Source organism: Herpailurus yagouaroundi, unplaced genomic scaffold (assembly GCF_014898765.1).
Source record: "Herpailurus yagouaroundi ecotype Mexico unplaced genomic scaffold, PumYag 142, whole genome shotgun sequence".
NCBI lineage: Eukaryota > Metazoa > Chordata > Mammalia > Carnivora > Felidae > Herpailurus > Herpailurus yagouaroundi.
The window spans coordinates 27,453,706-27,466,514 of NW_024412397.1; the positions used below are offsets into that span (position 1 = coordinate 27,453,706).

General features: G+C 41.6%; 1 protein-coding gene across 1 annotated transcript in view; it reads left to right on the plus strand.

Annotated features, from left to right (window-relative positions):
* The window catches only part of SKOR2 (SKI family transcriptional corepressor 2), a 44,344-nt gene extending 33,543 nt beyond the window's left edge, over positions 1-10,801 (plus strand). Inside the window, exons 9-10 of the mRNA XM_040478488.1 lie at positions 5,068-5,133; positions 10,079-10,801. Coding sequence (XP_040334422.1) covers positions 5,068-5,130 — 63 coding nt within the window. The 3' untranslated portion in view covers positions 5,131-5,133; positions 10,079-10,801. The remainder of the gene's footprint in view (positions 1-5,067; positions 5,134-10,078) is intronic.
* Positions 10,802-12,809: the final 2,008 nt, after the last annotated feature.

Consider the following 12,809-nt stretch of genomic DNA (forward strand, 5'->3'; position numbering starts at 1 on the left):
TTGCCTGCAGAATAGGCTTTTTTTTTTCCTTTAGATGACATAAAAACCCATCCTATCCTGCAATCATGGAGAATTCAAATATATTAAAACCATCATATTTTGTAACAATTCCCATAGACCCACAGTGCATTTATTCTATGCTGTTACGCAGTGTTCTTATTCAAAAGATTTTATCGAAAGCATCTTGGGTATCATTGCTGTAGAAAGAAAACTTATGAATTTCTTTGGCTCCTGCATTTTCAGATTCTCTGCTGACTGCGATTTCTGCACCATTGCTTCCTTTTTCAGTTTGTTAAATGCAAAGGTGTAATGACTATGGAGTCAAATAATTGACTCTCTTTGTACACTTATAAATGAATGTGCGTTTATCTCAATGTGAGATTTAAAGCCTACGCAGTTTGTTTAACATTTGTACATGGGCAACACGCTAATTTTTTTTTTAATTGCTTAAAATTAGAGTCTATAAGTACTTCACACAGTTTGCAGTAAAGTCTTCCACGCCTGCCCTGGGTTTTCAAATGTTTAAAGTGTTTTCCTTACTAAGCCAGAGTTAGCTGTACAAGCAAAGAAATAGATTCTTCTCACTATGAACCAAATACAAAAGTTCTAAAACTTAACAAGCTCGTGAAAATCTTAGTTTGTATTATAGCACAAAGGAAAAAAATCTCATTCACAAATGGATTGTGATTCAAGGAAAAGTTGGTTCAATTTTGAAAACAAAACCCATCGTGCTGTACAGTAAGAAGAAGATGAAAAAGCTAAGACAATGTTGTATATCAATTATACCTCAATTTTTTAAAATTAAAAAAAGAAGCTGAAGGTGTTTTACTCAGTGTATCACCTTTTTTGATTAAGGTTTTTCAAGGACTGGAATATAATATAATTTACACATCATGATGCCTTGATAACTTTTTTTTTCATTGATAATTTGGCAACAATTTTCTTTCAAGCCAGTGCATCTGTATAGAAGTTACTACTACTGTAAGTTTGTTGAAGACATACTCTTCTTTAGTCAGAGTTCTCGAAGGACCTTGTGCAGCTGCAGAAGAGAGCCTGTGATAAACGGCTAGATCCAGATTCACATCCTTTGAACTTGCTAGATTGCTACCAAGAGGCGCGTAGATGGAGAAAATGTGCTAGTCTCGAAGTGCCCTCTGCTGTTTTATCCAGAATGCTGCACTTACACACAGCAGGGGAAACTTGGTCTCAAAGTTCTTCATTAAAAGCCTCAATTAAAATAATGCTCAATCGATAGATTTAGTACTAATGTTTCGTTCACTGTGGACTTGTAAAAACGCATTTTACAACTTCCTGTTGCTGGGAGCACAGAGCTTCTTTGCAGGGAAAGGAGCGAGGTCTTGACTGCTGCTGGATGGGCCCTCCCTCCTTGGCAAGGACACAGCTCTTCAGTGATACAGTCTTTCCTTGGAGGTTGTCCGGGATTCATTAGGATGGGAACTTGTCCAGACTTCTAACGTCTCAACCCAGAGAGTTTTTAAAAATATGTCCTAAGTATTTGATTTTTAAAGGTAGGTAGTACAGTTACTGTTTGGCACTATATTCTTAGGAAAAGATCCCTAGGCCACTAGAGGATTTTGGTTTTGTGGCTAAATATGCAAGAAAAGGAGGTCCCTGCAAGTCAGAGGACTGGATGCTGCCTTAACATTCCCCAGCAGCAGACCAGACTTTGACTGCAGTGGGTCCTTTCCCCATTACTGATCGATTGCCATGCATCCTGACCAGGCAATCACTTGTTCCTTGGTTATGTGGCCTTCTCCTCATTCTCCTTTTGACATGTTAACCCACCTGAATGTCTGAGCTCAGGCTAATTCTTTCTTGGCACAAACTAGGAAGTTATCTTTCTTGGTAAGACCCCAGACTTTTGATAGACTCGTGCCAACTAGGTGACTAATTTAGAACTTATATAGCTTTGAGAGATTTTTTTTTTTTTTCCATGCAAATCTTGGTGATTTCTACGCTGGTCAAAATGGATGGCCCGCCTGGATGGCTCAGTTAGTTAAGCACTGACTTCGGTCATGATCTCACAGTTCACGAGTTCCAAGCCCCACGTCAGGCTCTGTGCTGACAGCTCAGGGCCTGGAGTCTGCTTCAGATTCTGCGTCTCCCTCTCTCTCTGTCCCGCCCCTACTTGTCCTCTCTCTCTCTCTCTCTCTCTCTCTCAAAAATCAATAAGCATTAAAAAAAAAATAGTAAGCTGGTCAAAATGGCAAGAAAGTGTTTGTAAGTTCCAGAACAGGAAACGTAATGGAGTAATTAGCTCAAATGGAGCCTCCAGGAGCGTGAGCTCCCAAATTGGGGAGTGTTTGCAGAGGTCTCTGTGAATCAAGTATTGCATTTCATGGAATCCAAAGCACTGTCAGTTGTAAGAGACACCATTACTTGATGTATCACAAGAAAAGAAACTTTCAACTATTATTCCAAGATACCATCAATTATAAGACACCTAATTTCAGAGACATTAAAACATGAGGGGGGAAAAAGTACATTTTAGAATTGATGAAATAGGGTAATTCCCACGAACAGTTGGGCCACATGGCAATATATTCTTTGTCATTCATGACTTAGGACCTACCATTAAAAATACATGATTTTCAGCTCACAACCTCGTGCACTTTTTGCCTTTGTTTTTGTTTGGCTTTTATTTCACTTGGTTTTAACGACATAAATGCAACAATGTTTGAGTGTGGGTAATTCTTCAAACGGATTTAAATTCCAGTCTGTAGATTTGGGAATCAAATGTGCTTATATGGAAACATCCTTTTTTTCCTAAGCTTTTTTTTTTTTTTTTCCCTCAGCTTCCCACCTTAATGAAATGCTACATTGTTTCTGGGGCAAAAGGAAGGAAGGAAAAAGGCATTCTGACTTAGATATGAAAGCAGTGTCCTTCCCACAGTTTTCTTAGGGTTAGGATGAGTAGTTTATCAGCTTTGATGAGGCGGTGGGCCCCTGGCGATGTTAACTTGCAGTAGGGCCTGGGATGGAACAGGACGGGTCACTTTCTCAGTCACTGTGGTACCGGAGTCTTGATGTCGAGGACTGTCTCTAAATGTGAGCGTGACACAGCACATTGTATTAGGTAATTCCTCTTGCCCCGAGGTTTACATCATTTCTACTTGTTATCCTAACTAATAGAATTCCATTCAAGGCTCCGTTATATCATGCACAGAAAGAGAGAGGCAATCCCTGTGTTTGGCATGTCGCAGCAAACGCTGTGATGGGAAACGTGCATCTCTGTTGAGAGCAGATGTAGTATGATGTCCTGTGAGAAGAAGAGGTGACTAGAGTAGGTCCCTATGTGACTGCTGTTGTCGTCATCCGGCTCATCGCAGCTCATGTCCTCAAATATGAGGTTGGTACTCAAATATGAAGGCCATAAGGGCACTTCATTCATGCTGTCTGTGCTCTTGATCAGATATGTGGCTATCGGAATCATCCATGTTGTGCCTGTGTATCAAAAGAGTGAGATGGTTATGTTAGTCCTCTCTCTTTTTTGCCATTCAAAAGGCTATTCAGGGGCGCCTGGGTGGCTCAGTCGGTTAAGCCTCCGACTTCAGCTCAGGTCACGATCTTGCGGTCCGTGAGTTCGAGCCCCGCGTCGGGCTCTGGGCTGATGGCTCGGAGCCTGGAGCCTGTTTCTGATTCTGTGTCTCCCTCTCTCTCTGCCCCTCCCCCGTTCATGCTCTGTCTCTCTCTGTCTCAAAAATAAATGAACGTTTAAAAAAAAAATTACCAAAAAAAGGCTATTCAGCTGACCAGTTATTATGGCATAGTGGTCCCAATATGATTGGGACCGTATTAGTCACTCACAGATTCATAGTCTCTTCCCACTAGAAAAGGCTTATATTTGTGGATGGGGGATCAGGAGAACAAAACACAGATATGCCGGAAACATGGAGAGCGTATGTACCAGTATTCAAAAACATCGCTGAATCGGATGAAAATAGTTTTATTTCCCTCACTGCTTTTACATCACAGCCATATTTCATGTTATATTCTAGAAAGCTGAATATGTATTTCTTTAAATGCATGATAGATACAAATCTCTAGAGTCCTGAGTCCTATAATGATGAAGGTAAGTAACATAATGATAGACTACCTTAACTGGGGTTAATGGAAAGGTAAATCTAAATAAGACATGCAGTCCAATTTTAGCCACTCAGATTTTCTAATGAAAAGTAACGTATCAAATGGGATAGTCTTTCATTTGAAGTCCCAGTACTGAAAAGTACTTTTCAAGTTTATCCAGGTAGTATTCTCAAGGGTTGTATTTTCCACTCAGTGCAATTATTTCTGATGCTTCTTAGTAGTTATTGGGAAATTACCCAGAGTAATAATTTGTGTTTAGTTAGTTCATCTTATTTTTGTGATTTATAATGATAGCATAGTCGGTCACTGTAATTAAATGAAAGATGGCATTGAACTAGTTTGTAATCACATCCTTGTCTCTTTACTTTGGACATACATTATAACATCATAACTTAGTTTTCATACCTAAATAAAAAAATAACAGTATCATATTATTAAATGAAAATTTAAAAAAAAAACTTCTTAAGGTGAAATGTCATATACTGACCTCAGAGACTAGCTCTAGCAAGAGTCTACTGTGATCACTGGTTGTCCTTGATATGCTTTTTAACAGGCCTTAGGAATTGCTATATCCCAGAAGCTCCATGCTATTGCCAATCGGATGGAGACCTTTTCTCCTTAGGGAGGGATTTACTGGCATTCAAATTTCTAGGCATGATGAAAGGTCTCCCCTATGCACCTGTCTTCGAATTTAGTGTCTCTGGAGACACATGGGTGGCTCAGTAGGTTCAGCGTCCGACTTCAGTTCAGGTCATGATCTCACAGCTCGAGAGTGTGCCCCGCATAGGACTCTGTGCTGACACCTCAGAGCCCGGAGCCCGCTTCAGATTCTGTGTTTCCATCTCTCTCTCTCTGCCCCTCCCCCACTCGTGCTCTTTCTCTTTCTCGAGAATAAACATGAAAAAAAATTTTTTTTTAATTGAGCTCATCTGGACAGCTTTGCCTGTTTTTATCTTACAGATCCCCTATGCAGCAAGCTTGATCAGGAAAGAAAAGCTTGGTGCCCATCTCAGCAAAAGCTAAAAGGTAAGCTTACCAGAAGAAAGAGATTTTCCTGAATTCTGAATTATTACTCAGCTATGTTCTTTATTGATGTTTTCGACATAGCCCAAGGGATTATTAGTAAAGTTGCATCCTGCGTTTCAGCCAATATACTGATGAACTTCGTTATGCCCGGGCATGGGACTTCCTAAGCCAGTGGCTATATACATTTTGTAGATTCCCTGGAAAATTCCTAAAAGTAACAAAAGTCTGTATCAGTCTGCAGAAGCGATCTTTGTTCTGTTTTGAGGTGTTCTGCTCTCTGCAGTTCTCCCTAACAGCCTGAGTATTGCCCCTCTGCAGGAAAGTGGAGTGTCCTCAATCATGCTTACTGTGTCTCATCTTCTCTGCCTCTCCTTTGCTTGTAAAAGCCTTCCCGAAATCTGGCTTTCGGTGAGCTACTGACAGACGGTGATGTGAACAATTGCAGGCAACACAGACCTTGGAGAACGTCTTCTGTAGGAAGAGTCATTCGTTCCTTCCCTAAACCAGTCACTGTTTCTCTAGAGTTGAAGCCAAGTTCGAGGTCACATCCCTGGCAACAATTTGAAAAACAAATATTCCAGGCTTCTCAGGAAGACAGTAAAAATTCATTGACTGTATTCAGAACATACCTAAACATTTCAAAAGCAACTTTTTGCTTATGCAGAAGACATATATAATTGTTAGAATTGAAGGGATGTCAAAACTAAGGCTTGCTGTTTCTGTGACAATACATTAGGATGACCTAACAGCTGGAATTGCTAAATCAGGGAAAAACTCAGATGTCAGAGGGAGCATTTGTAAGTGCTCATGGCCAACTAGGATTGTGGTCATTTATCAGTGTGACCCATTCCTATCAGAATCATTCTTCCCCATCCTTCCCTCTGGAACTCCCCTCTGGAATATTTCCAACTTGATAGAATCTATTGGCAAAAAGAATTCTGTACAACGCGGGTGTGTGGTTCCTGTTCTTCCCTTCATGCCTCTTTTCTGCATATCACAAGCCTCCTCTGTCCTTGTACAAATGACAGTCCCACGTCTTGTCATCATCTTTATTAGTGATAATCTTCAGAATTTGTCTTAAATCATGATGATTATGTCACTCAGATTTCATCAGGAGCTCAAAACTATTTCCAAGACAGTCTCTCATTCATATGCTTTCCCTTCATTTTACACACAAGGAACTGAGGTACGGAGAAGAGAGATGTGACATTTTATGTCCACGTTGCAAAGCTGCGAAGAGATCCCGGGGCTCCTGACTTTAGATCCAGTGCCCACTTGCCCCTAGTGCATGCACTTCCTGTCCTCTGTAAGCAGATGTTTCCGCAAGAAAGACAGTCAAATAATAAGTCATTGTGTTTCCATATCCATGAAGTTATACCAAGTGGGCCTGTGAGTTGGCTCTGGTCTATATATTCAAGCATTCTTAAGTCTGAAGTTGACATTGGACAGTTTCCTTCCCATTAGAGCGGACAGGTTTGCACCAGTTGTGTGAAATGAATAATTTTACAACAGTCAGACTTCACTAAATCTTAACTCAGAATACCAAGGCAATCAAGGCAAGAATCACCCAAATTAATGCTGATAAACTCATAGGTATAATAATTTGAAAATGTCAAATTCTCTTTCAAGTCAAAGAGAATATATCAGGATGTGTTTTTAAATAACATTTTTATTGAAGTATGATACATATTCATCAAAGTTCAAAAATCAAGTCATGAAGTCAACAAATCAAAACTCAATGGATTTTCACAAGATGAACCTACTTAGGCTTCCAGCACCCAGAGAGCCACCTTGCACCCCTGTCCAGTCATTCCTCCACTCAACAAAGATCAGCTTTGCCTGGTTTTGAACTTTAGCAAAGGACCTTGTACAGAACATTGTTTTGTATCTGGCTTCTTTTACTCCTCATTTATGATATTCATCCATTATAATGTAGTTTGATCTCCACTCAGGAACTTCAATAAACTCTTTTTACTCCTTCTTATTCCCCAACTCATCTCCTTTGCTTATGACGACTGCTCTTGTACCTACCAAATGAAGACTGCCCAGAAACCATGCCTCTGATGGTGACATCGCATACAGCTAGGTGGAAAAAAAAAAAAAAAAAAGATTGATTTGTGTTTAGTAACTAATGCTTCCTTCATGCTGATTTTGTTTCCATCCTTGCAGACAACAGGGATTTCTCTAAGTAGACCCTGGTGCTTTCAGAAGATTAGTGGTTACTTAAATGCTGAGCTAAATCAGCCAAGCAGAGAATCACGACCGTATTGTTAGAGGCAGTATTTGATTCTCAACATGCCAAGCCTGCAAGGAATTACCCCAAGAGAGATTACAAAATAAAAATCATTACACCAAGGGAGAGAGACAAATTCTGCCTTGCGGAGTGACCACAGGTTTCCAAATTAGGGACTGATACATTAATGTCTTATGCAAGAGTGACCCTTAAGGTAGTGTGCTGTGTTCTTGCCACCCAGTGGATTCCAATATGACTATTAAGAGGAGGAAGCTTTTCAAAACCACAGGCAATCCACTTAATAAGCTGAGCAAGTATCGCCACATATCACTGCTCTACAAATCTTTTTTGCCCTACCTTAGGATGTAAGAAATTCCATGTTGAGTCAAAATAAGGTTCCACCCAGACCAGGTTACTAACTGCATAATTCCATTAGAAGAGCCAAATTGTTGCTCTTAACAACACCAACCCTAAAATTTAAGCACATGCACTGAATACTCTTAGCTTTCCCTTGATAACTCCTTAAAGACCCATTACCCATGGATTTCTCTAAACCTTTCTTCAACCTAGGCATAGTCCCCTTTGGGGCAATGAATTCTATTTGTTTAGCTACCAGCTGTGTTAAGTGTAGTTTGCTTTCTTTCTTTATCTTCAAACCACCTCCTAAAACAAGCCCTAGTAGACTAGCCATTGGGCTGCTTTGCGTATTTGTTTCACTGTAAGCTCACAGTACAACGAAAATGATTTGAAAAAAATTTTCAAAATGTTATGTGCATTTGTCCTTGCATCAAGGACTGTTTTTCACACCAGAATTATTCCTGATAGTCTCTCTTATCTCTCTTACCTGTGGTTGTTTCCATGCCCATGTCCTGCCCAGACACCCAGTGTGATCTTTGTGAAATCTGCACCACCAAAAAAGTGCCATGATGTCAGCAGCAATTTAATCATTACGTTCTTTTTCTTCTGAGCATCTTTTGACATTATACAGATGTCATCCGTGTAGCTAGATGAAGCACCCAGGTCTTTCAGTCATTCTACAGAGGTGGAAAGTGGATCCTGGGAAATGGCTTGTTCGTAGTCATACAGAAACTCGTGACCAAGCCAGAAATAATAGTAACTATCATCTGTTGAGCACTGATTATGCCAGACATTGGGCTAAATTCTTTGCCACATTATCTATCTCTTTTGAGCATTCCAACTCTAGAAGGTAGATCCTATTGTCATCCCCATTCATACATGGGAACCCCGAGGTTCAGTGGGACCACTCAGCTAGCACGTGGCAGAACCAGGACTCAATTCAGGTCCATGTGACTCTATTCTACTTCTCTGTCTCCCAAGGATCATTGGGTTTGTTTGGAGGGAGTCTGGCTTCTAAATCTGACACTGCTGCCCCATATTATCTTGGATACTATCATACAATCTCTTTGAGGCTCACTCTCGTCAATAAAATGTAGGTGGCCAAACCTGATCAAAGTCTCTGCCAGTTCTAAAATGTTGACCACCACTCTTGCATACCAGACATCTGCCATACTCTCTCTCCTTTCCCGCAAAGGGGCTGCTTTTATTAAAGTATGCTCAAGACCGTATATCACATCCAAGGGCATGACCAACCTACTTTTGCCTTATGTCTGCGTTTTCTTCATCACAGATTAATCCTTCCTTCCACCTTCTGGAGAGTTTGAGGATTTTTTTTTTCCTATACTGACAACATCTACCTCTTTGATATGTGTCTCGTAACTAATTGTTAGTTTTCTTCATTTCTGGAATAATTGCTACAAAAATCACTACAAGAAAAAGGTCTTAAAATGATGTAGAGGGATTGTAACGGAACACTCTGTGTCTTCCTTTTATATAGATCAAAGGCAAAGGGAGGGAATAGCATATCCATTTCTCTCCTCTGTAGTCAGACCTATAGGACCAGGTTCTTTCAAGAGTCTCCATCGAGATTGACAATGTGCTCCTAGTCTGCTCAAGGCTTTGTGTCAATTCTTTTATTTAATCTCCAAAACAACCCATTGAGAGAAGGTCCACTGCTCTCACCATATGCTACAGCTGAGAAAACTGACATGCAGAGAGCTGAGTATGTTGTCTGTGGTCTTGCTCTGAGCAAGTGGCAGGATTTGGGCCAGGCTGCCTGGCTCTGACACCCCACACTCATCTGCTCTCCTGTGATTCATACCAGGAGACTGTGGCCTGACCCGCATCCTCTATCATCAGTTGTAAACATGCAGTTAATAGCCAATCCGATGGTTTTGTTGCTTGAGTCACAAAAACTCCAGCCATGCTTCTACGGTTGCCCTGACCCCCCAGGACAAGAAATATAGAAGTTAACTTGGGCAGTCCAGCCAAAGCCAAAGCAGGGCACTGGCACATGAAATTCTGTCTGCCCCTTTCACCACAGGCTGTCTTAAGCAAACTGGAGCTTCTAGAACCTAGCAAACATGACTTTCCTGTAAAGGAGGCATCGCAAGCCAGCATACTCTGATCTGATAGCTCTACTTTGGCTCAGTGTCAGCAGAGATGCATAAACTAAGAGAGCAGGCAAATATATGTACACAGGAAGGTGCTTTCAAGTCACCATTTCAATATTTCATCCAAACTGTACCCAAAATGTCTTCTTTCAGGATACACTAAATGTTACTTGATGTGTTTTTAAACTATCTGACTATATGGGGCTGAAGTTGTCATTCTGCATTTCTTGTTCTATCCCAGGTGCACAGAATCACTTACTCTTGTTCTCTTGTAAGATACAGCCTGTCACTGAGCACTTCTGACCCACATAAAGACTGCGAATTGAAAGGGCTTGGGAATCAAATACAAAATCAGGTTCGGGAGAACCCAAGGACAAGTGACCTCAAAGCAGCATGGACAACCATGTAAAATAGACTGTAGCGGCCATTCATTAGTGGGGGGGAGGGGGGAGCCAACCAGAGCAGTCAATGCTTGTCGCATCTTTTGGTGGAACCAAAGTTTGAGTCTTTGTGTTTTTCAAGGCCAACTGAACCCAGAGCGTGGGAGTGCTGTTAGCCAACCGGGGTGGGAAATCCGTGGACGGTCCCAAGTGAACTCAGTGCTGCACACTCGGAGAGGGTGGCTCTGCAAGACTGTCTTTTACACTGGAAGACGTGATTCTTGGTGGAAACACAAGACCTGTCCTAGGAGTGGGGATCACATTTCGACAGCTGGGACGGCATCAGCCGCACAAACCTGCTTTTCACAACAAACTGGACAGACTTAGACGTGGCCCCTTCCTCTCTGGTACTTTGCCTGCTGTATGAATGAAGATTGTATTCCTCTGGAAATATTTTACAGTTTAATATTGAGTGTAATTAAGAATATAATCATGTTATCAAAAATGGTATTTAACTCTGTTGTAGTTTCTTTAACATTCATGTGGATAAAAAAAAAGTCTATAATAAAAAGACTATGAAGTAATAGTTGTGTTCATGTAGTTAAGTGCACATTTGATTGGCGGCAACTAATAGCAATGAATACTTTTTAGTATTATTTTGACATAAAATATTTGAATAAATTTATTTTTGAAAATGGAATTCCTTCAAAAATGATTATTAAAGTCTAGGTGAGCCTCCTTTGGCCATTGTTAGTGACTGGAGTCCTTCCCATCATGTTAGGATCTTTGTATGGGTAAAGGAAGCCTCTGTATTCCCGCTAGTTCTTTTGACAGTGTTGGTGATGGAGTTGATATTGTACCTTCCTCCTTACTGTGATGTTGAATCAAAGTCTGAGGTCCTTTTATGCCAAAAATTCTGCCTCTCAGATGAGGTAGAAGGGCCAAAAATCATAACTCCTTTGGGGCCAGGATTTCTAATGTCTTGCTGGGTTGCACAGAAATCTACCGTGGAAGACCTCTTACCGTGAAGTTGCCAAAGACCATCCTAACTGAAGAGGTTCCACACCAGTGACATCCCTTGACAGATTTCAAAAGAGGTTTCGAATGTATTACCATGATATTTGACACTTTCCCCCCACCATCTTCGTTATCACGAACTATCAGAAAAAATTCACAATTTACCCTTGAGATAGATGTTCTTACCTTCTGCTGCCACATTAGGAAACCAAAAGGGGGTTGCTCCGGGTGGCTCAGTCGGTTAAGCATTCAACTCTTGATTTCAGCTCCGATTGTGATCTCACAGTTCGTAAGTTCAAGCCCCTCATCAGGCTCTGCGCTGACAGTGTGGAGCCTGCGTAGGGTTCTCTCTCTCCCTCTCTCTGCCCCTCCCCCCTCCCAAATAAATAAATAAATAAACTTTAAAAAACAGAGAGAGAAACCAAAGGAGGGCTCACTCATTAGTGATTTTGTTCCTAGCCCATGAAGGATAGGAAGCCAGTCAGAGAAGGATCTAACCGGGTTCTGGACTCCGAGGACAGGTTCCCAGTGACGACTACTGGAAGATAATATGAGGATGCTGGGACTGACCAGAGAGGCATTCTGCCCTCTCTGAGGTGTTCTGGCCTGGGTCTGAGCATAGGGCTCACACGGCCTTTCAGACGTGGCACACGTTTCTGAAACCGGTGGCTGTGCTCAGGGGGGTAGCTGGACAGTCAAGTCGGTGGACCTTTTTCTCCATACAGGCTTTATATTATATGTGGGGATGGAAGCCCAGCACCCTTAGCTTTGTACTTTAAGCCAATACAAGAAAATTCTCTGGGAGAACGCAGACCTGGCTTTATGACCAGCCACCAGGGGACAGCAGTGGTCGTTTTCTGCCAAGCCCAGTGTAAACTCCAGGACCAGATAGCAAGAGCAGTGACTGGGCAGGCTGGAGTCAACTAGCAGACTTGCAGATGAACTCAAGGCCTTTGTCCTACAGCTGCGTCACCTGGCTGTATAAACGAGCCTGAAATGTCATTCTTTTCCTTTCTAACTGCAGCTTGAAGCATCTCAGAGTTACTAGTGCTAAAATATCAGCAAATAATTTTGAAGCAAAGAGGAAATTAGAGCCAGAGGATTTCACCAGTATGTCTGAGAGGCTGGAGTTCGTAACTGTGGCATAGCTCTGAACTGAATTAATGGCCAAGCTCTTGTGGAAGACCATTGGCCTCTCCTGCTGAGGATGCTGGAAATACGTTGTGCCTTTCCGTTCTCCTCCTAAACTCCAGGCTCTGTCGAAGCCCGGCTGTGCGTCTTTCCCCAAGCACTTGGAAACTGCAGCTGTCTTTATACTCATGACCTCAGAGTCTCCCGCTTGTTAGGTATTTTATCAGACTCTATTTCTTACAAGCAGTAGAGCCTAACAGTCCTCCGTGCCAACCATGAAGTTATACACCCAAGCCCAAAACCTTCAGAGCACAAGAGTCATGATCCAGCATATGATATGGAAATGTCACTAATCCACATATTTTCTCATTAAGGAGAGTGAATACCTCTTCTTTCTTCTAGCAATGCTTGATGGTTCTAAGTTGGAACAAAAAGAAGTTGTCC